Raw genomic sequence first — 26,230 nt, forward strand, 5'->3', positions numbered from 1 at the left:
GAAGCGGGTGGGGCCTGTGACCACGCCCACAGCAGCCCCGCCCACTCCGGCCCCGCCCGTCACAGACCCCGCCCCCGCCAGGATCCGGGCTACGGGGCCCGCGCGGGGAGACGGAACTTGGCCAGCATGGTGGCGCTGGGGGTGGCACTGGGGCTGCTCCTGCTATTTGCCCTGCGGGCCCACGTGCGTGCAGGTGAGGCGGCCTGGCAGGACCCGACCCCGCCCGTCAGCGTACGCGGGCTCCGGCCTCCCGCGTGCTCGCAGGCAGGACTCCCCACCCGCACCCCCACCCAAGGGCCGGGAAGGGGTCTGCAAGCCAGACCTGGACCGCTAGTTCCGCTGGGCCATATGGCTTCTGCCCTTCCGCTTCCTCCATCCCGTCCAGCGCGTGGGGCAGATGGAGAGTTGGGTTTATCTGAGTGGGGTGGCCCTCGGGGCCTTTGAATAACGGCTGGGGGAACTCGAATTGGGGGGTTGGGGTGCAGGAAGCAAGTCATATATTTGGAACAGGTGCCCAGAGTCATGCAAACCCTCTCAGTGGAACCCCAGGGAGGATTTGTGTTCGGCGAGGAATTACATTTTGCTAGTTGAAATGGCCATAGGGCTGTGAGGTACCACTCCCTTTCTGGCTCAGGATATTGAAGGCTCAGCTTTGGTTTCTGGTGCAGCTTACAGATATACTGGTGGTGGTGGGGGGTACTATTAATATGTGTGGGGCATTGGGGGAGGAGGGCGACTCCCTGACTGTGGTCCAAGTCAGACCCTGTCATTGGTCTACTTAAGGCTGGACCCTGGGTCCCAACTGGGGGAAAACCCAGATCTTATCTGCTAAGTGCGAAGTGAAAGCGATAATGCTGGACCTATTTTTTCCCCCCTTCAAACACTCACATAGGGTACTTTTAATGATGGTCTCTTCTTCAGAACACTGATTCCTGTTGTTTTTTAATCTAATACCCAAATGAAGGAAAAATTGAAAAAGCTAAAAAATATATATATATATTTTTAAATATTAGGCCTAAGTTTCTTGTTTGACCAACATTTACCGGTGCTGCCTCCTTCCTTAGCCTGCTGTTCTGTCCATTGCTCCATCCCTCTGACGTGTTCCACTGGCTGCTCAGTTTGGAATGAAAGCTTTAGAAGGACAGGGAACGTGACCTTCGATTTACCACCAGCTTCGAGCTGTGGCTGAGTGAAGTGGCAGTAACATTGGAATCAGTGGCTGGGTCTCTAGTCCTGTCATAAACTCCCTGTGCCATTTGTGGCCAAAGAAACAATGTCTGCAGTGCGTTCAGCACAGCGCCTGCCACCAGCAAGTGAATTCATAGAGTGTAAGCTCCCTCCTGAAAGGATTTTGTTCTCTCCCCCTCCTCCCCCGCCCCACTGCTATATTCTCCATGCTTAAATGGTGCCTAGCACATAGTAGGCATCGATCCATATTTGTTGAGTTCAAGGATTAATATGCAAGATATATATTTTTAAAATATGTTTTATTGATTTTTTACAGAGAGGAGGAGAGAGGGATAGTTAGAAACATCGATGAGAGAGAATCATTGATCAGATGCCTCTTGCACACCCCCTACTGGTACATGCCCCTGACCGGAATCGAACCCAGGACCCTTCAATCCGCAGGGTGAAACTCTATCCACTGAGCCAAACCGGTTTCGGCTGTAAGCTGTATTTTTAAATTACCTAATCTACTTGGGTCTCAGTCTATTGGTCAGTAAATACCATGATTATAAACCCTGGGTATGAAAGATCGTTCTACCTCTAAAATTCTTTTTACTTTTATTGATTTCAGAGAGGAAGGGAGAGAGAGAGAGAGAAATATCAATAATGAGAGAGAATCATTGACCGGCTGTCATCTACATGCCCCCCTGACCCCCACCCCCCTGAAGATCGAAATGGCTATCCAGGCCTGTGCCCTGACTGGGAATGGAACTGTGACCTCAAGGTTCATGGGTCAATGCTCAGCCACTGTGCCATGCCAGCTGGGCTCCCTCTATTCTTTAACTCAGACTAGGTTCACGCACAAAGAGGTTCCTTACGTGCGTGTCGGAGAAGACAGACTGGTTTGCAAAGGTGTTTCCTTCAGCCTCAGGTGGCTGCTGCTCACGTCTAGGGCCCTTCGTTTGCACCGGCTCCTATGCCAGCGGCAGCCAGATTTCCTCCCTCCATTCCGTCGCCTCCACCCCCTCTCTGCTTAGCTTTTAGACCTTTCGTTTTTCAGTTTTGTTCCACAAGAGGCACCTACCCAAGACAAGACCCTCCCACACACATGCCTGCCCCCTTCCCTCCCGCGGGCTGCCATGTGCTTATGCAATCAATCCCCCTGTGCGGGAGTCTCAGAGCACTTGGCTCCAGGCAGCCAGCCACGCATCTCCAGCCCAGCGGCTGTCCTGCAGGAACTTGGGATTGTCACGTAGGCTTCGTGGTGGGACGGACTCATCAGAGCGAGCCGAGGGTGTTTAGGGACGGGTTCTTATTCCGAGTGCAGGACAAATAGGCCACCGAGCCTGTGGAGGAGGCCCCATTAGTGTGCTGCTCCTTTAAGTATTGCCTGAGGGGCCGTCATCGTATGTAGCTTCTCAGGAGGGAAATGTCAACCTTGTTAGGCCTGATTCTCTCTCCTGCCTATCATTTTTGTTGAAAATCTTTAAAAAATATATATTTTTTTAATAGTGTTCATTATTTTCTTCTAGGGATTTTTGGGGGTCTTTTATTGAGACAAAGATGTCAGATTTTGTGTTTTTCCCCCCACTCTTTTAAGTTTTGATGAGAAGCGTGCTGAGATAATGTGGATCGATGCTTGTTACTAATGAAACACTTCTTTATAGGCTGAGTGTTAAAAATAGGAACGATCTTGTTAAAGTGAGTTCTGGTTCCGTCTTGTTAGTGGCTCTAGAATAGAAGCCACAGTTTTGCGTGCTCTTTCTCTCATTCCTTGTGCATATGTTAGCCGGTGGGATGGGTACAATGGTGACCAAAGACCTTGGTGAGGACACCGAGACCTTCTCACTCTCACCGACTTTATTATTATTATTTTTTTTTTGGCGTCTTCGTTTATCTGAATTGAAGGGAGCAGGTTTGTCGCAGATATTCATAAATGCTTCTTTAGCATTTGCAGGGGGTTGTCAGAAAGCCATCCTAAGGGGGATTATGGAGGGAAATTCACACTGGTGGGGTGGGAAGGGGGGAGAGAGGAGAGAGCGCCGTGTTGGAGACATGCAGGCTGCTTAATTCCCTGCTCCTCGGGAGTGGGAGTGGGGGTGGGAAGTAGAGGAAGGAAGAGGTTTCTTCTTCTCATAAACACCATCTGTAGGTGCATGAAAGGAGCATCTTAATGATTTAGGAGGAGAGAGTCGAGCAGGAGGGCCAGGCCTGAGAGCTGAGGCGGGCCAAAGTTCTGAAGAGGATGATGCCCGTAGATCATGGGTTGCCCTAGGCCAGTGGTCGGCAAACTCATGAGTCCACAGAGCCAAATATCAACAGCACAACGATTGACATTTCTTTGGAGAGCCAAATTCTTTAAACTTAAATTTCTTCTAACGCCACTTCTTCAAAATAAACTCACCCAGGCCGTGGTATTCTGTGGAAGAGCCACCCTCAAGGGGCCAGAGAGCCGCATGTGGCTCGAGAGCCCCAGTTTGCAGACCACGGCCCCAGGCTCTTGGAGTTTTCTTTATTGGTCTTGGAACTGTTCTTGTTATGCTGCTTTCCTCATTAGGAGGAATAAGATCTGGTTTTGGGAGATTGAAGGGACTGGGTCTATTCGAATTTTCTTGTATAAAGACCGTATGTTCCTTGCTCTTTAACCAGACTCCATCCACGATGAGTCTTCCCGTTTGCTGAATTTTCGAGGAGCTGACTTTCGGTTTGCGTCATACATGGGTGACTACATGGTGCTGCAGAAGGAGCCTGCAGGGGCCGTGATTTGGGGCTTTGGCCTGTCTGAAGCCACAGTGACAGTGACTCTTTGTCGAGAGGAAGAAACCATCATGAAGAAAGTGACTCAAGTGCCAGGTACGGCAGCCCCCATTCTCTATGTAGCTTTTGTGTTCTTCTGCCACCTGCTGGATTATCTGAAAATGAACGCTTACTCTCCATCTCCAGTTATTCTCCCACCCATCCACCCATCCACCCATCATCCATCCATCCACCCATCCACCCATCCACCATTCACCCATCCATCCATCCACCCATTCACCCATCCATCCATCTACCCATCCACCCATCCACCCATTCATCCATCCATCCATCCATAAAGGCTATTTGTGTATTTACCATGTGCTGGGCACTGAGCATACAAATTAAGACTAAGTAAAAGGGCCTGTTCTCAGGGAGCCCATGGAATAGTGAGAACAGACGCTGAGTTACACAGTGCGGTGCGGTAACCGCTGTGATGAAGGCGTACATGGGTGCCATGGGATACAGAAGAGAAACGTCTACCTCTGAGTGGGCGGTAAGGGAAGGTTTACACAGAAGGTGGCCTTTGAACGGAATCGCATATAAAGGAGAGGCAGTATGGAGGAGTGGTTGGAACCCAGGCTCTGAAATTCACTCTCTGGACTCAGGTCCTGGCTCTGTCTCTTCATGGCTGTATCACCTTGGGCATGCTATTGAATATCTCTGGGTCACAATGTATTTATTTGTAAAGTGAGGTAATAGTATTTGAGACCATGTGGATTTTAAATGAATTCACACATGTGACGTGCTTAGAGCAGTGCCTGGCACACAGTAAGTGCTGAATACATGTTAGCTGGTTACAGCTGTTATGGTTATTATTGTTATTTAAGTCAACCACTCCAATATTTACTGAGGGACTACTATGTGGCAGATATTGTGTTAGGTCCTGGTGATATAGTGATGAGCGAAACAGATGTGGTCTCTCCCCTGATGAAGCTAATAGGTTAGGCAAGGAGACAGAAAAATAATAGCAATTATTGGGAAGTGTGGCAAGTGCCGCCGTGGGGAAGTCCCAGGTGCTGTGGGAGTGCTGAGTAGGGGTACTTAACTTAGTCTAGGGTTTATCTTGAAAGGTAAGTAGGGCAAACCAGGCAGAAGGACTCTCCTGGCAAAGGCATGGAGGCGCTCGTGACCTAGGGTCATTGGAGAAATGGCCAATAGATAGGTTTGCCTGGAACACCGGGGTACGTGACTGGTGTTGGCTGACAGGAGACACGTTAGGATATATAAGGAAGCTTGTTTGTCATTGTTAAGGAGTATTGGATGGGTGGGTTTTTAAGCTTGAAATAACATAATCAGATTCATTTATTAGAAAGATGACTCTTGCTAAAACCGGTTTGGCTCAGTGGTAGAGGGTTGGTCTGCAGACTGAAAGGTCCCAAGTTTGATTCCGGTCAAGGGCATGTACCTTGGTTGCGGGCACATCCCCAGTAGTGGGTGTGCAGGAGGCAGCTGATTCTCATCGATGGTTCTAACTCTCTGTCCCTCTCCTTTCCTCTCTGTAAAAAAAAAAAAAATCAATAAAATATATATTTTAAAAAAAGAAAAGAAAGATGACTCTGGCAGCACTGAGGGAGATTGATTGGAGGTCGAGCAGACTAGAAGCGGTGGGACCTGTTAGCCGGCTTTGTGATGTTCAGGGAAGGTTTGACCCAAGGTGGCTGCTGTAAGGATGTTCAAGACGTTGAGAATTAGCAGCCTCACCAAGGAGCCTCTGTCTAAAAGAGAGAAAGATGGTGGGCGGGGATCTGTTTGTGAGGCTTTCCTCATCTGCTTGGCAGAGAGCGAAGGCAGTGTTTTAGTTTGTGTAGACCCACAAGCCCATTTCAACAGCATCTTGCTTTGTCCTGCCCTGTGAGGTAAAACGAATACAATGTTATTTGGAATAAAGAAGGTAGATATGTAGGAAATTCCACAGGGCAAAAAGAAGATGTTTCCCAAAAGGAGATGCTGCAGGGTTTAAGGCTTGACGTCTATTTAAATATCAGTGATATTTGAGTTTTTCAGCCAGACTAACCTCAGTTTGCCACTGTCTGTCACTGTTAGCATACAACTTATTACCTGTATTCCCTAGGTGCCCACAGCAAAGTGGAATTTAATCACATAAAGGTTTTTGTCTGGCAGACTGACACGACAGCATTGGGAAAATTAAAACTTGATGGACAGTTGGGACTATAGTCAGGTACCGGGCCTATTCAAGTTGTCAAATGATGTGCAGTAATTCAGACACAGGAATAAAATAGGGGATATTAACATATATCCTCTCACTCTGACACATGGGGCTGCAGATGTGGATGATAAAATGAGGGTGTGTCTGCAAAGAGATATATTGTCTCTAACTTAGAAAAGAAAAAGTTCCTGGTTGCAGTGTTAGCATGCACACTGGTTTTCTATGCTACATAATAAATTATCACAGACTCAGATACTTGAAACAACATACCTTTGCTGTCTCACAATTTCTGTAGACCTGAGGCCTGGCTGTTATTTAGCTGGGTGCCCTTCTCAGGGTCACACAAACTGGGATCCAGGCATCAGTGGGCTGTGTTCTCATCCAGAGGTTCAACTGGGGAATGAGCCTCTTCCAAGCTCTCCAGGCTGCTGGCAGATTCATTTCCTTGCGCCTGTAGGATTCATGGCTGCATCTTTGTTCCTTTCACCTCTGACCTCCAGATACTCTTTTGTTGTTGTTGTTAATCCTCACCCAAGAATAGTTTCCCCAATGATTTTTCTTTTTCTTTAGCGATAGTGGAAGGGAAGAAGGGAGGAAAAGAGAGAAGGGGGGGGGGGGAGGGAGAAACATTGATGTGAGAGAGACATATCAATTGGTTGCTTCCTACTGGGCCCCATTGAGGGCCAGGGCTTGAACCTGCAATCCAGGTACATGCCCTGGACTGGGATTAGAACCTGTGACCCTTTGGCTCATGGGCCAATGCTCTAACCATTGAACCATACCACACAGGCTCTAGATACTCTTCAAGGGATCACCTTATTAGGTCAGGTCCACCCAGGATAATTACCCTTTTTATTAAAGTCAACTGATTAGGGACTTTAATCACATCTATAAAAACCCTTTTATGCTTTCCACGTCATGTAACCTTATCATGAGGATGACATCTCATCCACTTTGCCATTTTCTGTTGGTTGGAAGCAAATCACACATTCTGCCTGCACTTAGTGGGGAGAGGATTATACAAGGATGTGCCTTATTGGGGGTCATCGTAGGGGGTGTCTGCCACAGCATGCTACAGTTTAAGTAACTTGCATAAACAGTTTTATTGACAAACACGTACTGAAGCAGTACTTAAGTTTTTTTTTGTGTTGTGCTTTTTGTTTGTTTGTTGTTTTTTAAAAAATATATTTTATTGAGTTTTTACAGAGAGGAAGAGGGAGGGATAGAGAGTTAAAAACATCAATGAGAGAGAATCATCGATCCGCTGCCTCTTGCACACCCCCTCCTGGGGACGTGCTCGCAACCAAAATACATGCCGTTGACCTGAATCGAACCTGGGACCCTTCAGTCCACAGGCCGACGCTCTAGCCACTGCGCCAAACCGGTTTCGGCCTGTGTGTTGTTTTGTTTTTAACATTTATATTTGGTGGTGGAGGAGGAGGAGGACTTGACACAGACTAAATGCAGGTAGGAAGGGGGCCTGTGGAGCTTCCTCTACCTCCAAGTCACTTCCACAATCTTGAAAGGGACTTGGCAGCTGGTGAAATGCCAGGATCCTGTGAGGGACGTGACGGGGTGGTTTCTTCCAGCCCTAGGTGTCTCCTGTGGGAAGGGAAAGGTTGTGAATCCTTTTCCTTTTTCTGTTCTTGACTTCTGAGATTTGGCACCGCCGCCTGAAAAATAATTAACATCTGACATGACTAGCAAGAAGGGGGGGAAAAAGAAAGCACGTCATGGCTAAGCAAATTGTCTCTAAGACAAATTGTTTTAGTTTCCCCCCCCTCTTTGATTGTTTATTCTTCCCATGTTTGGATGGGGGATGGTTGGGGAGATGTAGAGGAAATGGAGAGAGAGTGTTCTTCACCTGTGTCTTTTACTGGGATGTGGAGAGGAAATAGAGCAGCAACTAGGCCACCAGATATGCTGTCAGACATGGGCACACAAAGCCCCAGTCAGTTTGCAAGGCTTTCTTGTTGGTATCACAGTGGTGTGTGTGTGTGTGTGTGTGTGTGTGTGTGTGTGTGTAGCGGTGGGGGAGGGGGAAGGTTGTCTGTCATTTACATGGTGGAGTGCCTGGCACACCCTGAGTAGCTGTGTGACGAAGGAAGGAGATGAACCTTCCTAGGTGGGAGGAGAAAGATCTGAGGAAGCAGAGATCTGAATGTGATGAAGATCTACAGAGACCTGCAAACGGATGAGGAAAGAGGGACAAGATAGCGAGTGATGAGGGCCCAGAAGGAGCCAGAGAAACTGTTGCTCAGAAAGCCTCCCAGGATTTGCAGGAAGTCAGCTGGACAGTGAACTTTTTTTTTTTTTTTTTTTTACAAAGATAGGGACATTTGTTTGTGTTATATTACTGGATTTTAAAGGCAAAAAAAAAATACAGTTCTGTTTTGAACATCAAAGTCAGACATTCCCCCCTCCCACTCACAATCATCAATACATACGTTTGCACACAGAGGAAATTAAAACACACGGCATCACAGATCTCCGGGCAGGCCAGCTCTGTCCTGGCTGTGTGGGACATCCCGTGGCCAGCCCTGAGCTCAGCACAGGCCCTGCCCAGGCCGAGAGCCAGACTGCATTTCCTTCCCCTTCCCCGGCCACCTCTGCCCTCTGACCTTCTCCAAAAGCCACTTCACAGGGTCATCAGCAGTGGGAAGGACACAAAGGCATGGGACATGACAACGTCATGGTGACCACTTCCTGGTGAAGGAAATGCCCCTGAACCCTCTTGCCCTGAACTCCCCAGGGAGGACACAGGACCTACAGCATCTCACGAACCAGGCAGGCCTCCAGGCCTCACCTTGGGCTCAGGTGTCACCCAGGAGGGCATCGGCAGGTCTGCAAAAGAGAAACAGATGATGCAGGGTTTCCATTGGTTCTGAGAATGAGTCACATACTTGAACATTCCAATGTCACTGGACAGCAAACTTGAACTCTTTGTGGTGAGTGACTCAAGTGGATGCACACAGTTCCTAAAAACTAAAGCTGGAGCCGAAACCGGTTTGGCTCAGTGGATAGAGCGTCAGCCTGCGGACTGAAAGGTCCCAGGTTCGATTCCGGTCAAGGGCACGTGCCTTGGTTTCGGGCATGTCCCTGATGGGGGGTGTGCAAGAGGCAGCTGATAGATGATTCTCTCTCATCGATGTTTCTAACTCTCAGTCCCTCTCTCTTTTTTATTTTTTGTAAAAAATCAAGAAAATACGTTTAAAAAATAAAATTAAAAGTACAGCTGAATTTCATCATCCTGTGACGAGCTGCACTTGAACTAGTCCCAGCCTAACGGGCCAAGGACTCATCACTTCTCCTGGGAAACAAAGTGGCTTCTGCCTTGATAATCCCACTTGCCTTTGATCTAAGAAAGAGTCTGCACAGTGGCTGCTCTTCTGTGAATATACTTACATCGGAGTAAGTCCACGTTGTTTTATTTTTTAAATACATTTTTATTTATTTCAGAGAGGAAGGAAGAGAGAGAGAGAGAACTAGAAACATCAATGATAAAAGAATCATTGATCAGCTGCCTCCTGCACACCCCACACTAAGGATCGAGCTTGCAACCCGAGCATGCGCATGAACCTCCTGGTTCATAGGTCACTGCTCAACCACTGAGCCTGCTGGGCAGTCCTCGTTGTTTTCAATGGCTTGTTTCCGAGTTCCTTCGACCATTAGTCACCTCTCTATAGTAGATCCATGCCTGGCAGTTAACTTCACACTCCTTACTGTGCCAGAGTTTATGTTTCTGTTGATGGGAGAGGGTAGGAGCTAGAAACTAAAAGAACATGAGGGCTAGAACAGAAGGAAGTTCTCCGAGGTCTCCAAGTCAGCTGAGAGATTTCCTCAGACCAGTGCTTAGCAATCAGGCTCAGGCCTCCTTTGTAGTTCTCCTCCCTTCCTGCAGGGGGAGCTCTTCCTCTTGGCTGTAGTGGAATGGTATTGTCATGATGTTTTGCCCCCTTCCCTCATGAATCTTCCTATTGCCGGGCAGCAAAACTTTGAGAAACTCTGGTGAAGGCTGTCCTCTTCACCAGCCATGTTGCCTGAATTGAGGTGGAGTGAATATCCAGTTAACAGCAGTGGGGAGGAATGGATTGTCTAGTCATAGAAGGGTAAATGATAGTCCTGTCCTTTTTTTCCTGGGGATTGACTTTATCCTTATAAACGAGTAAAGCTGGCGGAGGCAGGGCAGAGCTTCAGGGAGCTCTGCCGGTGCAGGGAGCCTGGAAAGACCTTGGCAAGGCTGCCGTTGGGACAGATTGGCGTGTCTGCCTGCTCGGAAGTGTGAGCCGCACGGAGCGCACGCACCTGGGTGACACAGTCTGTGCCCGCTGCCCACTGCTTCCAGAGCAGCGCTTTTCCTGCTCTGGGTGAGTTATATGTATGCTATGTTGCTGTCTGGCTCTCAGTGGTATAAAAACAGTCGCGGGCATTTGGTTGCCAATGAGTCAGCTGTGCTTCCTGGAGCAGCCATCATGCACCCCTTCCCTGGTGCCTTCGGGGGGGTCTTGGACATTCCCCCCAATAATGAGCCGTCTTCGATAGGTTGAGCTTTTACTGATCTCCTGTCCTGCATCTGGACTTCTGCTTCTGCTTAGCTCTTGCTGATTAGAAAGAACTCAGCACCCTGTCTGGCTCCTAGTGGTCCCTTGGGTAGTATTTTTTTAAAAATATATATTTTATTGGTTTTTTACAGAGAGGAAGGGAGAGAGATAGAGAGCTAGAAACGTCGATGAGAGAGAAACATCGACCAGCTGCCTCCTGCACCCCCCCCACCGGGGATGTGCCCGCAACCAATGTACATGCTCATGACTGGAATCGAACCTGGGACCTTTCAGTCTGCAGACCGATGCTCTACCACTGAGCCAAACCAGTTTCGGCTTGGGTAGTATTTTTATAATTATAATTATTATTATTATTTTACAGTATAATAACTTCGGAGTGCTTCATTTCCAGTTCTTAACCATTCTTTCCCATTGAAATTACATTAAATTATAAATCAGTTCCTATTCTTCTGCATTATGCCAAGAAGATTTATTTTTAAAAGATTGCTCCTCTATTTTCTCACTCTCATTTTTTCAACTTGGTTCATGTGGTTTGGTTCTCCTAGGCATAATTTTGCCACTTTGAAGATATATTTTTTTAAGTTTCTGAGCATGATGTTTGCAGAGGTGGTGGCGTGAGTGGGTGAGAGGTAGGAAGGTGGCAGGGAGGTGGTTCCTAAGGAATATGCTAGGAATTTCTGAAATAAGGTTTTGGGTAACTTTTCATCGCTTTAATTGAGCCGGAGAACCTTCAGTCTGGTAGATAACTCTGAAAGTAATTAATTGGGCAAGCCTAAATGTCTTCTTCATAGAGAGTCCAATTTTGAAAAAAAATGTTTTATTGACTTTAGAGAAAGGGGAAGGGAGAGGGATAGAGAGCTAGAAACATTGAGGAGAGAGGAACATGGATCGGCTGACTCCGGCACAACCCCCGCTGGGGATCGAGCTTACAAGCCGGGCATGTGCTGTGACCAGGGATCAAACCACTGACCTCTTGGCTCATGGGTTGATGCTCAATCATTGAGCCACCCAGGCTGGGCCAGAGAGACGACTTTATATGCTTTTCAATCCTTCTACATGTGACACTTTCTCCACTCGCCCATTTAACTGTTGACAGGAGAACCCAGAACTACTGCTAGTATTAATCCTTGGTAGCAATGTGGGGAGGAGGTGGGGGTATTGATAATAAAGATGATTCTGTCAGGCAAGGGGAAGTTTCAGATTACAAATGGTTTTCTCTAATTGGGGCACTGTGAAAATGTATTAGATTATGGTTACGTTAATATCGACAGCTGGATAGTCCAATAAGAATTTCTATTTTGCTTTTATTAAACTCCCCTGAGTTTTAATTTCTTTTGTATTTTTGTCCGTCCTCGTTTAGGATTACAACTGGCTAATTTTTTTTTTTCCTCTTGTAAACGCTTCAGTTAAAAGTCAGAAGGGATTGGCACAGATTAAGGATAGAAATGCAGCTGCTGTCATTTCTCTTTGCTTGTCTGAAATGTGGCCAGTTTCCATAGATTCGAATTCATTCGATCACCGAAGCTGGGAATGGCCACAAATGAGTATGATGCGTGACAGGATTGGGCCTTAATTTAATTTTAATCAATTGATTAATTCCTTGGAGCCTTTTTGTTATTATTTCAGCACACTCCAATAAATGGATGGTGGTCCTGGATCCCATGAAGCCTGGCGGACCTTATGAAGTGATGGCACAGCTGACTTTGGGAAAAACGAACTTGACCGTGTCAGTTCAGGGTGTCTTATTCGGAGATGTCTGGCTTTGCAGTGGGCAAAGCAACATGCAGATGACGGTGTCACAGGTAATTGGCAGAGTCTCGGTGCTAATACATAATGCTGATGTTGTGGAAGAAGGAAAGGAAAGAGGAGAAAGCAGCAGGAGGAGAAAGAGAGAGAAACCTTTTGACCCTGTGCCGAGATCCGTTCTAAGTGCTTTGCCTGTTTGAGTTGGCCACTTTATGAGGTAAGAACTGCATTCATAGCTCACCGAGTAGGAAGCTGGATCGCTGAGATTCAATTACCTGCCCAAGGTCACAGTCAATAGTGGAGCCGGGACAGGACCTGGTGATTCGACTCCAGAGCTGCTTGCTCAGTCACGGTGAATGTACGGTCTGTGTGCCAGGCATTGTCTCACCGTCCTGAGCTACAGGCAGAAGCTAGAGTGTATCTGATGGTAACAGAGGTTTCGTCACAAATTGAAGACGAAGGAGATTACTCTTCTTTTTTTGATTGATCCTGGAAGATGAGCTTCTGGAGGCAGCCTGGGGAACCAAAACAATTAGATTTTGTCTTAATGCTGAGCAACTGATACACTACTTGTCTTCCGTTGTCATGGAGATTGAAAAAATAAGACTGAATGTTGGCTTAGCCTTTTACTAGGGTATGGCTTAGAGAAAATCACTTGTTTCTTTTCTTCTCTCTCTTTTTGTTTTGTTGGTGGGTTGGTTGCTTATTAATTGGTTGGTTCGGTTTTGAACTAGATAAGTATATTATATTCTAACTAAAAATGTCTGCAGCTGCTGTGAGGAGGCATGTTAGATGCTGGGGGTGGTGGACAGTTTGAAAAAAACAGTAGAAAAGAAAAAGGAGAAATGAAAGTTCTTCCTTAAGCTGAGCAAAAAACCTGCTTTCCTCAAGTTCTTTTTGTCAGGATTGGTTCTTTGGGTAACTATGAGGTCCTGCTAAACGGAAAAGACATTCTTTATTCTATTCTCTCTCTGCTGATCCCTAGATGTTGGGTTTCCGTATCCTTCACCATGCTAGTCAGTCTTCCCCAAATACAACCCAGGATGCCACTGTCCTCTCTGGGGTGAGGCCCACACAAAGCTCGCATCTCCAGCAGTGGTCTGGCCAATGTGATGGTCACCTCCCTTGTTTTGAGAACTGTGTTTCTACTAATGCAGCCCATGTTCACGCTTGCTCTTATGGAATCATCGTTTTCCATTGCTGTTAACTGAAACAGCCATCCTTTATCCCCAGGTGCTTCTGCCTACTCAGCTCTTCCCCATCCCCCGCTGGTGCAGCTGTGTTCTCACTTGGTATTTTGGAGACTTTGTTTTTAAAACATACTTTATAAAAATGTGTTTAAAAATATACTTCTTCTTTTAACCATTAAATATACAGAGTGGGGCAAAAGTAGGTCTACAGTTGTTCATATGGAAAATAATACAATCTACACTAATAAAAGAGTAAGATGCAAATAGACCGTATATTTGCGACACCCACCAGCCAATCAGGAGTGAGTATGCAAATTGACCCAACAAAGATGGTAGGTTAATTTGCACGATGTAGGTAGGCATTCTGCATCACCCCAGCTGCTCTGAGCCTCTGGGCAGTGAGGAAAGGCAGAAAGGCAGGTCCAGGCTGGAGCAAAGGTGGTGCCGGCAGCCAGAGGAAAGAAGGCCCATTCTTGCATGAATTTTCATGCATCGGGCCTCTAGTAATAAATAATAATACAAGAAAAACAAAACATTGTGTTTCCCTCACTCAAACTGTAAACCTACTTTTGTCCCACCTTTTATTCACCCTACTGTGTGTACCCATACTTTATCTCTACTTAAAACTATTTCCTCATCCTCAACATAAACTCTGTACCTGTTAAGCAATAATTCCCCTTCTTCTTCTAGCCCCGAGTAACCTCTAGTCTGCTTTCCTCCTATGAATTTGCCTATTCTAGTTACTTCACATAAGGGGAATCATATTTGACTTTGTGTCTGGATTATCAAGCATAACATTTTCAAGGTCCATCCGTGTTGTAGCATATATCAACATTTTACCCCTTTTTATGGCTGAATTGCATTCTATTTTATATGCCACATTTTATTTATCCATTTACCTGTTGATGAACATCTGGGCTGCTCTTGTGAATAATGCTGCTATGAACATTGGTGTGCATATACCTGGTCCACTCCCTGCTTCCATTCTTTTAGAAAAGTACCTGTGAGAGGAATTGCTGGGTCACCTGTTAGTGCTGTGTTTAACTTTTGAAAAACCACCAAACCACTTCCCACACTGGCTGTGCCATTTTGCATTCCTACCAGCAATATGCAGATATTCCAGTTTCTCTATGTCCTCAGTAACACGTGTTACTTTCCCTTTAAAAAATTTTTTTTATTATAGTCATGTTAATAAGTATGAAGAGGTATCTCATTGTGGTTTTGATTTGCATTTCTGTAATGACTAATGACATTGAATACCATTTGTAAGACTTCTTTGGATAAATGTCTAATCAAGTCCTTTGCCCATTTTTGAATTGGGTTATTTGTTGTTGAATTGTAGGAATTCTTTAAATATTCTAGGTAATAATCACTTGTCAGGTAAAGGATTTGAAAATGTTTTATGTCGTTCTTTAGATTGTTATTTCATTTCCCTGAGGGTGTTTTTTGATACATAAAAGGTTTTTTTTCTTTTGATAAAGTTCAATTTATGTTTTTATTTCTTTTGTTGTCCTTTTGGTATTATATTCATGAAATGTTGCCAAATCCAATGTCATGGGCGTTTTCCCCAGTGTTGTCTTCTAAGAGTTTTATAGTTTTAGCTCTTAAGTTTAGGTCTTTGATTCTTTATGAGTCAGTTTTGGTACATGGTGTAAGACGAGGGTCTGACCTCATTCTTTTGAAGTAGGATATCCGGTTCTCCCCACACCATTTGTTGAAAAGACTGTCCTTTCCCCACTAAGTGGTCTTGGCACTCTTGTCAATAATTAATTAACCATTAATTAATATGTAAAGGTTTATTTCTGGGCTTTCTATTCAATTCCATTGATCCACAGGTCTCTGTTTATACCAGGACCACACTGTTTTAATTACTGTAGCTTTGTAGTAAGGTTCAGAGTTGGGAAGTGTGAGTCCTCCAACTGTGTCCTTCTTTTTCAAAATTATTTTGGTTAGTCAGGGTTCTTACAATTCCATATGAATGTGAGAACATGCTTTTCCATTTCTGGGGGGAAAAAGGGCTGCTGGGATTTTTGATAGGTATTGTGTTTGGATCTGTAGATTTCTTTGGGTAGTGCTGGCATTTTAACTTCTATTGTGTACATGTGATGTCTTTCCATTAATGTCTTTACTTTTTTTCCAGCAGTGTTTTATAGTTTTTGGTATCTTCTATCTTCTTGACTAGATTTATTATTAATAATTAGCTAATAACAATGGTATCACTAAAATAGATTAAGAACTTGGAAATATTATTGTTTTCCCTAGCTCTTTCTCTAAAACTCAGTTTCTTCTCAAGTTGACTTTTATTTTCCTACCCTTACTTTGTTACCTATTTCTCTTTCTTTGAGAACATTTAAATTTGAGATTTTAAAATCTATAACTAGACCATGATCTCAATGAATTTCCTTTTTTTTATTATAAAATGAAATCCTTTAACATACTTTATGATTTCTTATTTTGCTTATTTCTTATTTTGCTTCTACCATTTATAGTTTCTTTCTTTTTTTTCTTTTTTTTCAAACGAATTGCTAAATAATGCTACTAAAAAGATTCTACTCTGCACCTATATACTTCATTTCATTATTAGTTTTCTAATTCAAAATCCAAATTCTTGCATTTATGTCTTCCTAACCAATATTTTATTTGCTCTTGCTTCCTGCCCTACTTAATTATATGAAAAACTTTTGAATGTAAATGTTTATTAAAATGAACCTAGCTGGTTTGGCTCAGTGGATAGAGTGTCGGCCTGTGGACTGAAGGTCCTGGGTTTGATTTTTAGTCAGGGTACATGCCTGGGTTGCGGGCTCGATCCCCAATGGGGAGCATTGCAGGAGGCAGCCAATCAATGATTCTCTCTCATCATTGATGTTTCTCTCCCTCTTCCTTCCTCTCTGAAATCAACAAAAATACATTTAAAATGAACTTTAACTGGATTCCTTTTTAACTAAAGTGAATGGCAGCAAAAGTGAAATTTTAGCTCTCTATAGAAAGCATGGCTTTGTATAGAAGTAGAATTGCTGTTAACTCGTTAAGGAAAACAGTACTTTCCTAATGCTTTAATTGCAGTTCTCTGTTGGCAAAGAAAGGCCCGGGCCAGATCTATTTTTATTTATACAGTCAGGTTCTCAATAGCAGTCTATGCCAGGGGATCTCGTCTCACTTTTTGTGGAGCTAAATCGGATAGTTGCTGGTGGAAATGGGGTCCTTTTCCACGGGATCATGAGGAAAGCATTCCAGGGACCCATGCACGGGGGATTGTGATGTGACAAAATTCATTCCAGAAAGCTGCCTCTGGGTTTCCAGTGTCCCGTCTCCCTCCATCCCACCATGGAAAAGTCCAAAACAAAGGCCAGTGTCGAGAGTTTCTGTTTCAAATGAAAGCTTAGTCCTTTAGAGTCCACACAGTCTGCCATGGCCTGGTTGTTAGACCTGAGTGGTCATGTTTGTGTGTGCATGTGTGTGTGTGTGTGTGTGTGTGTGTGTGTGCGCGCGCGCGCGCGTGTGGGGGGGGGGGGCAGGAGAGAGAGAAAGAGAGAGAGAGCGAGCGAGCGAGAGAGGTTGCAAACAAATGAAACTAGTATAGGTCACCGCGCAAGAGAGCTCCTTTTTGTTCCTTGACTTATGATCAGGAGCTTTTTTGAAATAACCAACCAACTTACCAAGCTTTCTTGGCTTCTGATGGGCCCACCTCCTGACTAGACTGACAGGCCTCTATGGTCAAGCATATACCCCTGCACCATTTTGACTTCTTTTGCTCATATGCTCACTGTCCTCCCCTCTCCCCCCCCCAAAAAAAAAAATAAAAATCTGGTACCAGAGGGGAAAAGGAGGGACGTTAATCCTTGGCAGGGCAATGCTGAGATACCTTCCTGGTGAAGCAAACAGGCTCATGCCCCATTCCCTTTGCTTCCTTCCTTAACATCTAGTTGCCTAGGGTAATAAGATTTTCAAAATATTTATCTTGCCCAGCCAGTGTGGCTCAGTGGTTGAGTGTTGACCCGTGAACCAGGAGATCACAGTTCAATGCCCGAGGTCAGGGCTCATGCCTGAGTTGTGGGCTCGATCCCCAGTGTGGGCTGTGCAGGAGGCAGCTGATTGATGATTCCCTCTCATCATCGATGTTTCTGTCTCTCTCCCTCTCCCTTCCTCTCTGAGATCAATAAAACTGTATTTTAAAAAGTTTTATCTTTATTGTGAGAATAATGCAGATGTTCCCCTTATTTTCCCCCATTGCCCTCCTCCACCCAGTTCTTATCCCACCCTGGTAACAAGATTTCAGTAAGAGTGAACACATTCTTTCTGCCTAGAATTTACTCTTCATCATCTTCTCTTTTATCATCTTTTTTTTTTTTTTTCAAGGAAGGCTACAAGCTCTGAGATATAGGAGGCTGAGTGTGGGGGTAGAAAGATTCCATCTGACACAGCCAAGTGTTCATTCTTTATTTTTTTGGTTTAAAAAAAATATATATATATTTTATTGATTATTCACAAAGAGGAAGGTAGAGGGATAGAGAGTTAGAAACCTCGATGAGAGAATCATTGGCTCCACTGAGCCAAACGAGTTTCGGCAAGAACTTAATTTTTTATCAAAAGGATACCGTATGTGACTCCTCCATATTCCTTTTGCTCCTTTTCTTTCAAAGATACCCTTCTCCCCCCACTGCAACACACAGGGTGTTTGTCTCTTTTCCCCCCTCTCCCCTTTTCTCCCTCCATGTGACTTTTCTGAGGAGGTAAGGTTTCCACTATAACATTCAAATGAAGGAAATGGCAGATTGTATGCCTATCTTGTTGTTAGGGTAAAGTGGAATTTTTAAATCAAGCGTTATTTATAACACGGAGTGAGATGTTTATAAATGGAGAAAAGTCTAAATGTTCATCTGTCGCCTCCTAAGACAGGGTAGGTCTTAAGACTTGGATATTTCTAGTCAAGCTCAGAAGAAGATGGCCAATGTCAGACAGGAAACCCGTTTCTCAATATCTTGGCAATCCCTATATTCCTACTTTCCGAGAAGAAAAATTACAATCCAGAAGAGAAGGGATATTAGCACATGACAATAAAAGACTCACAGGAGTAATGATGGGTAGGTTATTTATAGTTATTTCCTCAATTTTAAAACTGCTATATTATACTGTAGTGGTGATCCCATTGCCATTAACTACCTATTAATAACTAGAGGCCCGGTGCACGAAATTCATGCATGGAGGGGGTGTGTCCCTCAGCCCAGCCTGCACCCTCTCCAATCTGGGACCCCTTGAGGAATGTCCGACTGCCTGTTTAGACCTGATTCCAGTGATCAGGCCTAAACGGGCAGTTGGACATCCTTCTCAAAATCCAGGACTGCTGGCTCCCAACTGCTCACCTGCCTGCCTTCCTGATTTCCCCTAACCCCTTCTGCCTGCCAGCCTGATCACCCCCTAACCACTCCCCTGCCAGCTTGATTGATGCCTAACTGCTCCCCTGCCAGCCTGTTAGCCCCTAAATGCCCTCCCCTGCAGGCCTGGTCACCCCCAACTTCTGTCCTCTGCCAACCTGGTTATCCCTAACTGCCTTCCCCTGCAGGCTTGATCACCCCCAACTGCTTTCTCTTGCAGGCCTGGTTCCTCCCAACTGCCCTCCCCTGCTGGCCACCTTGTGGTGGCCATCTTGTGTCTACATGGGGGCAGGATCTTTGACCACATGGGGGAAGCCATCTTGTGTGTTGGAGTGATGGTCAATCTGCATATTTCATTACATAGGATAGGAGCAAAGGGAAGGCCACATATTATAGGCATGTCATTTTGGCAACTTCACCAGGAAGCAAAAGCTTTACACACACCCCAGGGGGGAGAACAGATGCCTGCCCAGTGAAGTTGGAGTGAGGTCTGTAAGGTACTTGTCAGTCACACATGGGAACAGGTCATTGACCAGAGTGGGCGCGGCCACTGCAAGGATGAGAGATGTGGGTTATTGAATCCGTACACAAAGAAATCTCCTCTTTGGGCACTCTTGGCTCCTGGCTCGGGCATGGCTCTCCTGTCTTCACCCACATGGCCCACAGCCATGCGGACTCCAACACGATGGACTAATGGACCGCTGCTAGCCTGATGCTCAACTGGAGCTGGTTCCAACATGGAAAACACACACACACACACACACACACACACACACAACACTGGGCACTGGCTTTGCTCCTAGCTTTACTGAAAACTCAGCTATACTTCTTCCAGGACCTGAATGGGACTTTGGAAAACCAGGGGTGTCATTCCACGCAAACAAAAATCACATCCTCCCGTGTGAGTCTCAGAAAGTTCTTTTCTGGAGATATTGTAAGGACCCCACCCCTAACCACCCAGTAATTAGACCCTAATTTCCCCTATAATTGTAGAAGGTCAAATACAGAAATCTCTCTCCCTCTCTCTCTCCTCTCTCTCTCTCTCTCTCTCTCTCTCTCTCACACACACACACACACACACACCCCACAGGCCTTGCTCCTCCTGCAGACCCCATGCCAAGATTCTCCGAGGAATTAGGATCTTGACGCTTCTTCATTAATTCAAGCATGCGGTGTAAAGGTTACAAATTGAACACTGGTGAGCAGCTGCTTTGATGCTGAACTGCGGCTCCCCAGAGAGGCGGGCGTTGCTCCCTCTCAGCCCAGCAGCCCTAATGACTTCAAACACCTCGGCGTTCATTTCCATCCTCATTTCCATACGCGGTAGAGAAATAATTACACTGAGGTGTTTGATGAGATGAGGTCTGATCTCAGCAGATGGAGGAAGGCTTCCCCTTTCATCAGCAGGGAAACCAAGTGTCATTTAAATGAAAATCTTCCTGAAACCTCTTTATTCCTAAGTTTGTTGCCAACATCCCTAAGGAGGCGCATCCATCCAAAAGGCTCGCTGATGCAGGGAAAGGATGCCAGCTTCAGAAGCCATTGTCGTCGGGTACAGCAAGAATTTTCTCCCATCCCCCCCCCCCTTTTTTTTTTTTTTTTTTTGGCTAATCCTCACCCGAGGATATTTTTCCATTGATTTTTAGAGAGAATAGAAGGGATGGGGAGAGACAGAGAGAAATAGCGATGTGAGCCCTAACCAGTTTGGCTCAGTGGATAAAACCTCGGTCTGCGGATTGAAGGGTCCCAGGTTTGATTCCTGTCAAGGGCATGTATCTTGGTTGCAGGCACATCCCCAGTAAGGAGTGTGCAGGAGGTAGCTGACCGATGTTTCTCTCTCATCGGTGTTTCTAACTCTCTATCCCTCTCCCTTCCTCTCTGTAAAAAAATCAATGAAATACAGACACACACACACACACCAGGGCCAGCGATGGAGCCTGCAACCCAGGTTCGTGCCCTTGATCTTGACCAGAATTGAACCTGAGACCTTTCAGTCTGCAGGCCAGTGCTCTACCCACTGATAAACACCGGCCACGGCTCCCACCCCCATTTTTGTCACCACCTCACGTGGCTTTCACGTTTTGACTTGAGATAACACACCAACGTGAGTTTGAAAACAGACTTTTTCAGCCAGCGCTTCAGACCCAGTGCTGTGCGCCGGGAACAGTCTCGGAGAACGCCAACCGCCCCGGCGTCGCTGGCCTTGCAGCCCTCGGAGGTGGCGGCGGCGGGTGTAAAAGACAAGTGGCAGCTCCTGCGGGAGGCGCTGGGTTCCTCGCGGCCGGCGCTGCGGAAGCCGCTGTGGGCGGAGAGCATGGGGGCAGCTCCATCCGCGGTTTCCATGGAAGCGGCACACAAGCCTTCGCGCTTGGCGAGGAACTGGATTCCAGGGGAGAGGACTCTTTGCAGGTACTTGCTGCTGAGAAACAAGGCCCCTGCCAGAACAGACTGTGAGTGTGCTGGCCTGTCCTCACGCACTGATTTTTAAAAATATATATTTTATTGATTTTTTTTTTTTACAGAGAGGAAGAGAGAGGGATAGTCAGAAACATCAATGAGAGAATCATCGATCAGCTGCCTCCTGCACAACCCCTACTGGGGACGTGCCCGCAACCAAGGCACATGCCCCTGACCGGAATCGAACCAGGGACCCCTGAGTCCGCAGGCCAACGCTCCACCCATTGAGCCAGACCGGATTTGGCCTGATGGTTTTTTTTGTTGTTGTTGTTGTTTTACATTAAACTCGCTCCCGAACACACCCATGTGGGTTTCCTGTGGAATTTGCCCGAGACTCTAGGTGACGTGTGTCCTGACAGTGGGAAGACCCAGGACCCTGACGGGCGAGAGCTCCAGGGAGCGGTTCAGGCTGTGGCCGCCCCGGGGACCAGAAGAGCCATGTGGGTCTGGCCGTCTGAGTGGCCGCAGCAGGCCCAGCGCCCGGCCAGTCTGGAGGCGAGGCGGGGGCGGGGGCCGGGGGCAGCCTGTTTCAGGGAGACGCTCATGGGGGGCAATCTGGCAGCCCGATCATCGTTCATCTTACAACGTGGGCCGGAGGGCCAGCTGCCTTCTCCGTGGTGGGCGGGAGGGAAGGCGAGCCAGCTGCGCGCTCCGCGGCGGCCAATGGAAGGCGGCCAGCCTCCTGTGCCCGCGCCTGGCTGCCTCAGCTGGAGCGCGGTTCCCTGAGGCCAGGGGTAACTGGGCTTCCTGATGCTCCCTTAGCCCTTTGTTTGGGAACACCAGACCAGTCCAGGGGGATAGAGAGAAGACGAGAAAGAACAAAGCTACAAAAAAAAAAAAACCCACCAAAAAACCAACAACAAAGCAAAATCATGTATTTACAGTAGCTTCTTTAGCAAAGAAGCCAGGATTAAAGGAAATAGCACTTATGCAAAAGCTCCTAAAGGAATGATGCCCAGTAGGACCAACAGTGCATGTACACAGTACTGTCCACACACGTTCTTGTCCAGAAAAACTCCACGTCCTTCCTGGCATGCTCTCAGCAGTGGGTTCATAAAGCGATTTGGGATGGACACTTTTTAAAATATGTATATTTAATTGATTTTTACAGAGAGGAAGAGAGAGGGATAGGGAGTTAGAAACATCAAAGAGAGAAACATCGATCAGCTGCCTCCTGCACACCCCCCACTGGGGATGTGCCCGCAACCAAGGTACTTGACCGGAATTGAACCCGGGACCCTGGAGTCCGCAGGCCGACGCTCTATCCACTGAGCCATACCAGCTAGAGCGGGATGGACACTTTTCTTTGTTTCGTTTCTGGGGACTCTTCTCAGCAGTGACCCTGGCCACTACTTTCTAAATTGCCATTTTCTCCCAAGTTTTTTTTTTGTGTGTGTGTATGTGAGTTGCTGAGACCCAGATGAGAACATAAGCGTGTTGAGGCTGATTTCAGTATGTTTCAGGAGTTCAGCAATCATTTCTCAGGCGTGTGTGTGTGTGAGTGTTTTAATATGCTTCTCTTATGTGATATGCATGACACAAATCTACCTCCCCAAGGCCTTTTGGGCTCCATTTTTAAAAGAATTTTGTGTTTTCAGATACTTTTTCTGAATAGAAATATTTTCATTTCAAGATATTGCAGTTGGTCTTATGGGCAGTTGCTCTTCTTTAGCCTACACCAATGGTCGGCAAACTGCGGCTCGAGAGCCATATGTGGCTCTTTGGCCCCTTGAGTGTGGCTCTTCCCATAGAATACCATGGCCTGGGCGAGTCTACGTTGAAGAAGTGGAGTTAGAAGAAGTTTAAGTTTAAAAATTTTGGCTCTCAAAAGAAATTTCAGTCGTTGTGCTGTTGATATTTGGCTCTGTTGACTAATGGGTTTGCCGACCACTGGCCTACACCACACCATTGCTCCTCCCATCCAGTACAGACTCGCTCCTTGCGATCTCGGGGACATGATTCTTCATGATCTCTTTTGGACAAGGTAGATCAGGGTGACCTACACCACCCCATCGTTGGTTTCGGTTACTCACTTAAGATCCATGCATTGAAGGCTCATAAGGCGCTCAGAAGACCTTGTTGACATAAGGAACATCCAAACCTGTAGAGAATCCTTGGGAGTTTATGTGAGCCAAACCCACAACAGTTGTCAGGCAGCAGAATCTCAATGGATTGAGAAAATTCTCCGAAGAATGGCGAAGGAAAGGAGGAGAGACAAGGCGGGTTCTATGAAATCCACTGGCGATCAATCGGTTAAGGGGGCGGGGGGAAAGCAAAGCGAGGAAACACCTGGAATCAGATCAAGAGTAAAATGAACAGACACACACTCCTTTCACCTCGGTGAGTAAAGGATCGTGAACTAACGTGTACGTAGAGATGGCATTCGGGGAACAAGATGACAGGGGTTCCATGGCGCCCTGCTCGGAGCGATAGGTGTGCACCAGAGGTCTGGACAAGGAGATAACGCTGACCTTTCAAAGGTATGTTATCTGAGATGCAAAAGACAATGGACAGGCTCACTTCAGGTAAAGGCTGACCTTTGTCAAGGGAGCTACAGGCCTGGGAATGGACTACCCGCCATGCCTCGCTTTAGTTAGGAATTTTTATGTTCAGGCCATCCTCTGTGGTTACTTTCCGTCTCTGGGTTTGTAGGGCCCACTAGGTTGGCCTCCTCTGAGCTTGTCAGGTTTAGGGTGGACCCCTTTTTTTGGTCCGCAGTTCATGGTGTTTAAGAAGCAGTTGGGTAGTTGACCACCCACCAGATAGGTTGGCGTAAGAAGTGACATTCCTGTTTCTTCTCTAGATATTTAATGCTACACAGGAGCTGGCCAACACCGAGGCCTACCAGTCCGTCCGCATCCTCTCTGTGTCTCTCAATCAGGCAGAGCGGGAGCTGGAGGACCTCGCCGATGTGGACTTGCCGTGGTCTAAGCCCACCGCAGGTGAGTGAGTGCTGGAGCGGGTGCCATCTCTGCACGGAGTGTCAGCGCCCCAGGTGGGATCTGAGACCCTGAATTGGGTTCTTATCTGCTTATTAGGATGCAGCTATCTTTTAAAGAAAATACATTTTATTGATTTCAGAGAAGAAGAGAGAGGGAGAAAGAGATAGAAACATCAATGATGAGAAAGAATCATTGATTGGTCGCCTCTTGCATGCCCCCCTGCTGGGGATTGAGCTCACAACCCAAGCATGTGCCCTGGCCAGGAATTGAACTGTGACCTCCTGGTTCATGGGTCAACACTCAACCACTGAGCCACTCCAGCCAGGGCTTTTTCATTTCTGATTGACTCTGCACCCTATTCCTGATGGTAGCCATTCCATACGTTTATTCCCAAGACCCCACTGCCAAGTTTTCTTCCTTGCTGTGAGCAGTGACTCCACCTTCAGCCTCACTGAGCACACGGAGGCCGCTCAGCATGACTCCTCAGGCATCCCTCCTCCGTGCCTCAATGCTCTGTGTCCGTGTCTGAACACAACTGACTGGGGTCATCTCATAGCTGCCTCTGAACCAGGCTCTTACTTCCTCTGGGGCCTTCTCTCGCCCACCAGGCTCTGTTCTGTGCCCCATCCAAGTGGCTCTGTGCACAGCCTCAAGGGAAGAGCAGTGAGCAAGGCATGCACAGTCCCTGCTCTCAGAGATTAGCTTTCCTTTATAACGAAACAGAGCAAAAGAGAACAGAACAGGTACCCTTCACACAGTGCCTCCGCTCTCCCCTTTGCTTTGTTAAAACTTTCTGGAACATCTTCTTTTCCTCATTCTTTCCTCTGCCTTTCCATACAGTCACTCTTTAACCCTTTATTATCTGCCTTGTGCTTCCACCTCAACAACGTATTCACCTCAGAGTGACTCCTGTCCTTCTCGTGATAGAACCTCTGGTAATACCTGTAAGCATTCGACCCTGCCCACCGCCCCTTTGGGGAGCCGCACACTCCTGTTCGCTTGCGTGGTATTTCCTTTCCCGCGTCTTCTCTGCCTAGGTCTCTGCTTCCTCCAGTTCCTTCCTCCAGTGTGACCCCTGGTGACCTCTCCAGTCCCTGCTCTTCTTGATCTGTACATGCTTTACCTCAGAAACCTCGCTTGTTCCCTCATTAATTAACTCACCAAATACTTGAGTGCCCAGTATGTGCTAGGCACTAGTCTCAGTGCTGGGGGTATAGCAGCGAACAAAACAGGCAAACACAGCTGATCTCACGGAGCTGGTATTCCAGAGCAGGGGGACATAGAAAATGAATCATAAAATCAGCAAACTCTCTAGGAAGTACCTGATGTTATTCCGTCTCACGCTATCTGAGCTCTCCCTCTAAGAACTTAGGAGCTACATTTATTTTGGTCTATTTTGGCGGAATGTTTTGGGTCTGTGAACTCTCACTCTATGTGTTATCCAACACTCGGGAATCACTTAGGTTTGGATAAGGGGTGCATACCTTGCTGTCACCTCCCTTTCCCTCTCTGAACTCGGGCACCAGATAAGTTTGGGATAGGTTAGGGATAGGTTAGGTGGTGATACAGGCTAATGACACTGAATAAATCCACCAGGGAAGGCAGTCCGTAGAGACTTGTGGGGTCTGGGGTAGGTAGTGGTTTCCAGCTTAGAGCGGCCATGGAATTCCTAGTGAGAAAGGCAGCATTTCAGTGATGTTCTTCTCCACATGCTGTGTGCTTGCTCATCTCTTTCCACGGAGCAAAGTGGGAACGAATGGCGACATAAAGAGAGGAGAGGTGAAGGGCCTGATGGCCTTTCTGCCCTCACCTGTTGAGGACTAATCAT

General features: G+C 46.6%; 1 protein-coding gene across 3 annotated transcripts in view; it reads left to right on the forward strand.

The window, feature by feature from the left end:
* The first annotated feature begins 64 nt into the window (after nt 1–64).
* The window catches only part of SIAE (sialic acid acetylesterase), a 37,531-nt gene continuing 11,365 nt past the window's right edge, over nt 65–26,230 (forward strand). The window contains exons 1-4 of one of the 3 annotated variants that reach the window (XM_045585480.1): nt 65–193; nt 3,817–4,020; nt 12,322–12,497; nt 24,264–24,402. In XM_045585480.1, the coding sequence (XP_045441436.1) occupies nt 127–193; nt 3,817–4,020; nt 12,322–12,497; nt 24,264–24,402 (586 nt within the window). In that variant the 5' untranslated portion in view covers nt 65–126. The remainder of the gene's footprint in view (nt 194–3,816; nt 4,021–12,321; nt 12,498–24,263; nt 24,403–26,230) is intronic. The other 2 variants (XM_045585481.1, XM_036449068.2) reach the window with 2 other exon arrangements.

Source organism: Pipistrellus kuhlii, unplaced genomic scaffold (assembly GCF_014108245.1).
Source record: "Pipistrellus kuhlii isolate mPipKuh1 unplaced genomic scaffold, mPipKuh1.p scaffold_m20_p_20, whole genome shotgun sequence".
NCBI classification, from domain to species: domain Eukaryota; kingdom Metazoa; phylum Chordata; class Mammalia; order Chiroptera; family Vespertilionidae; genus Pipistrellus; species Pipistrellus kuhlii.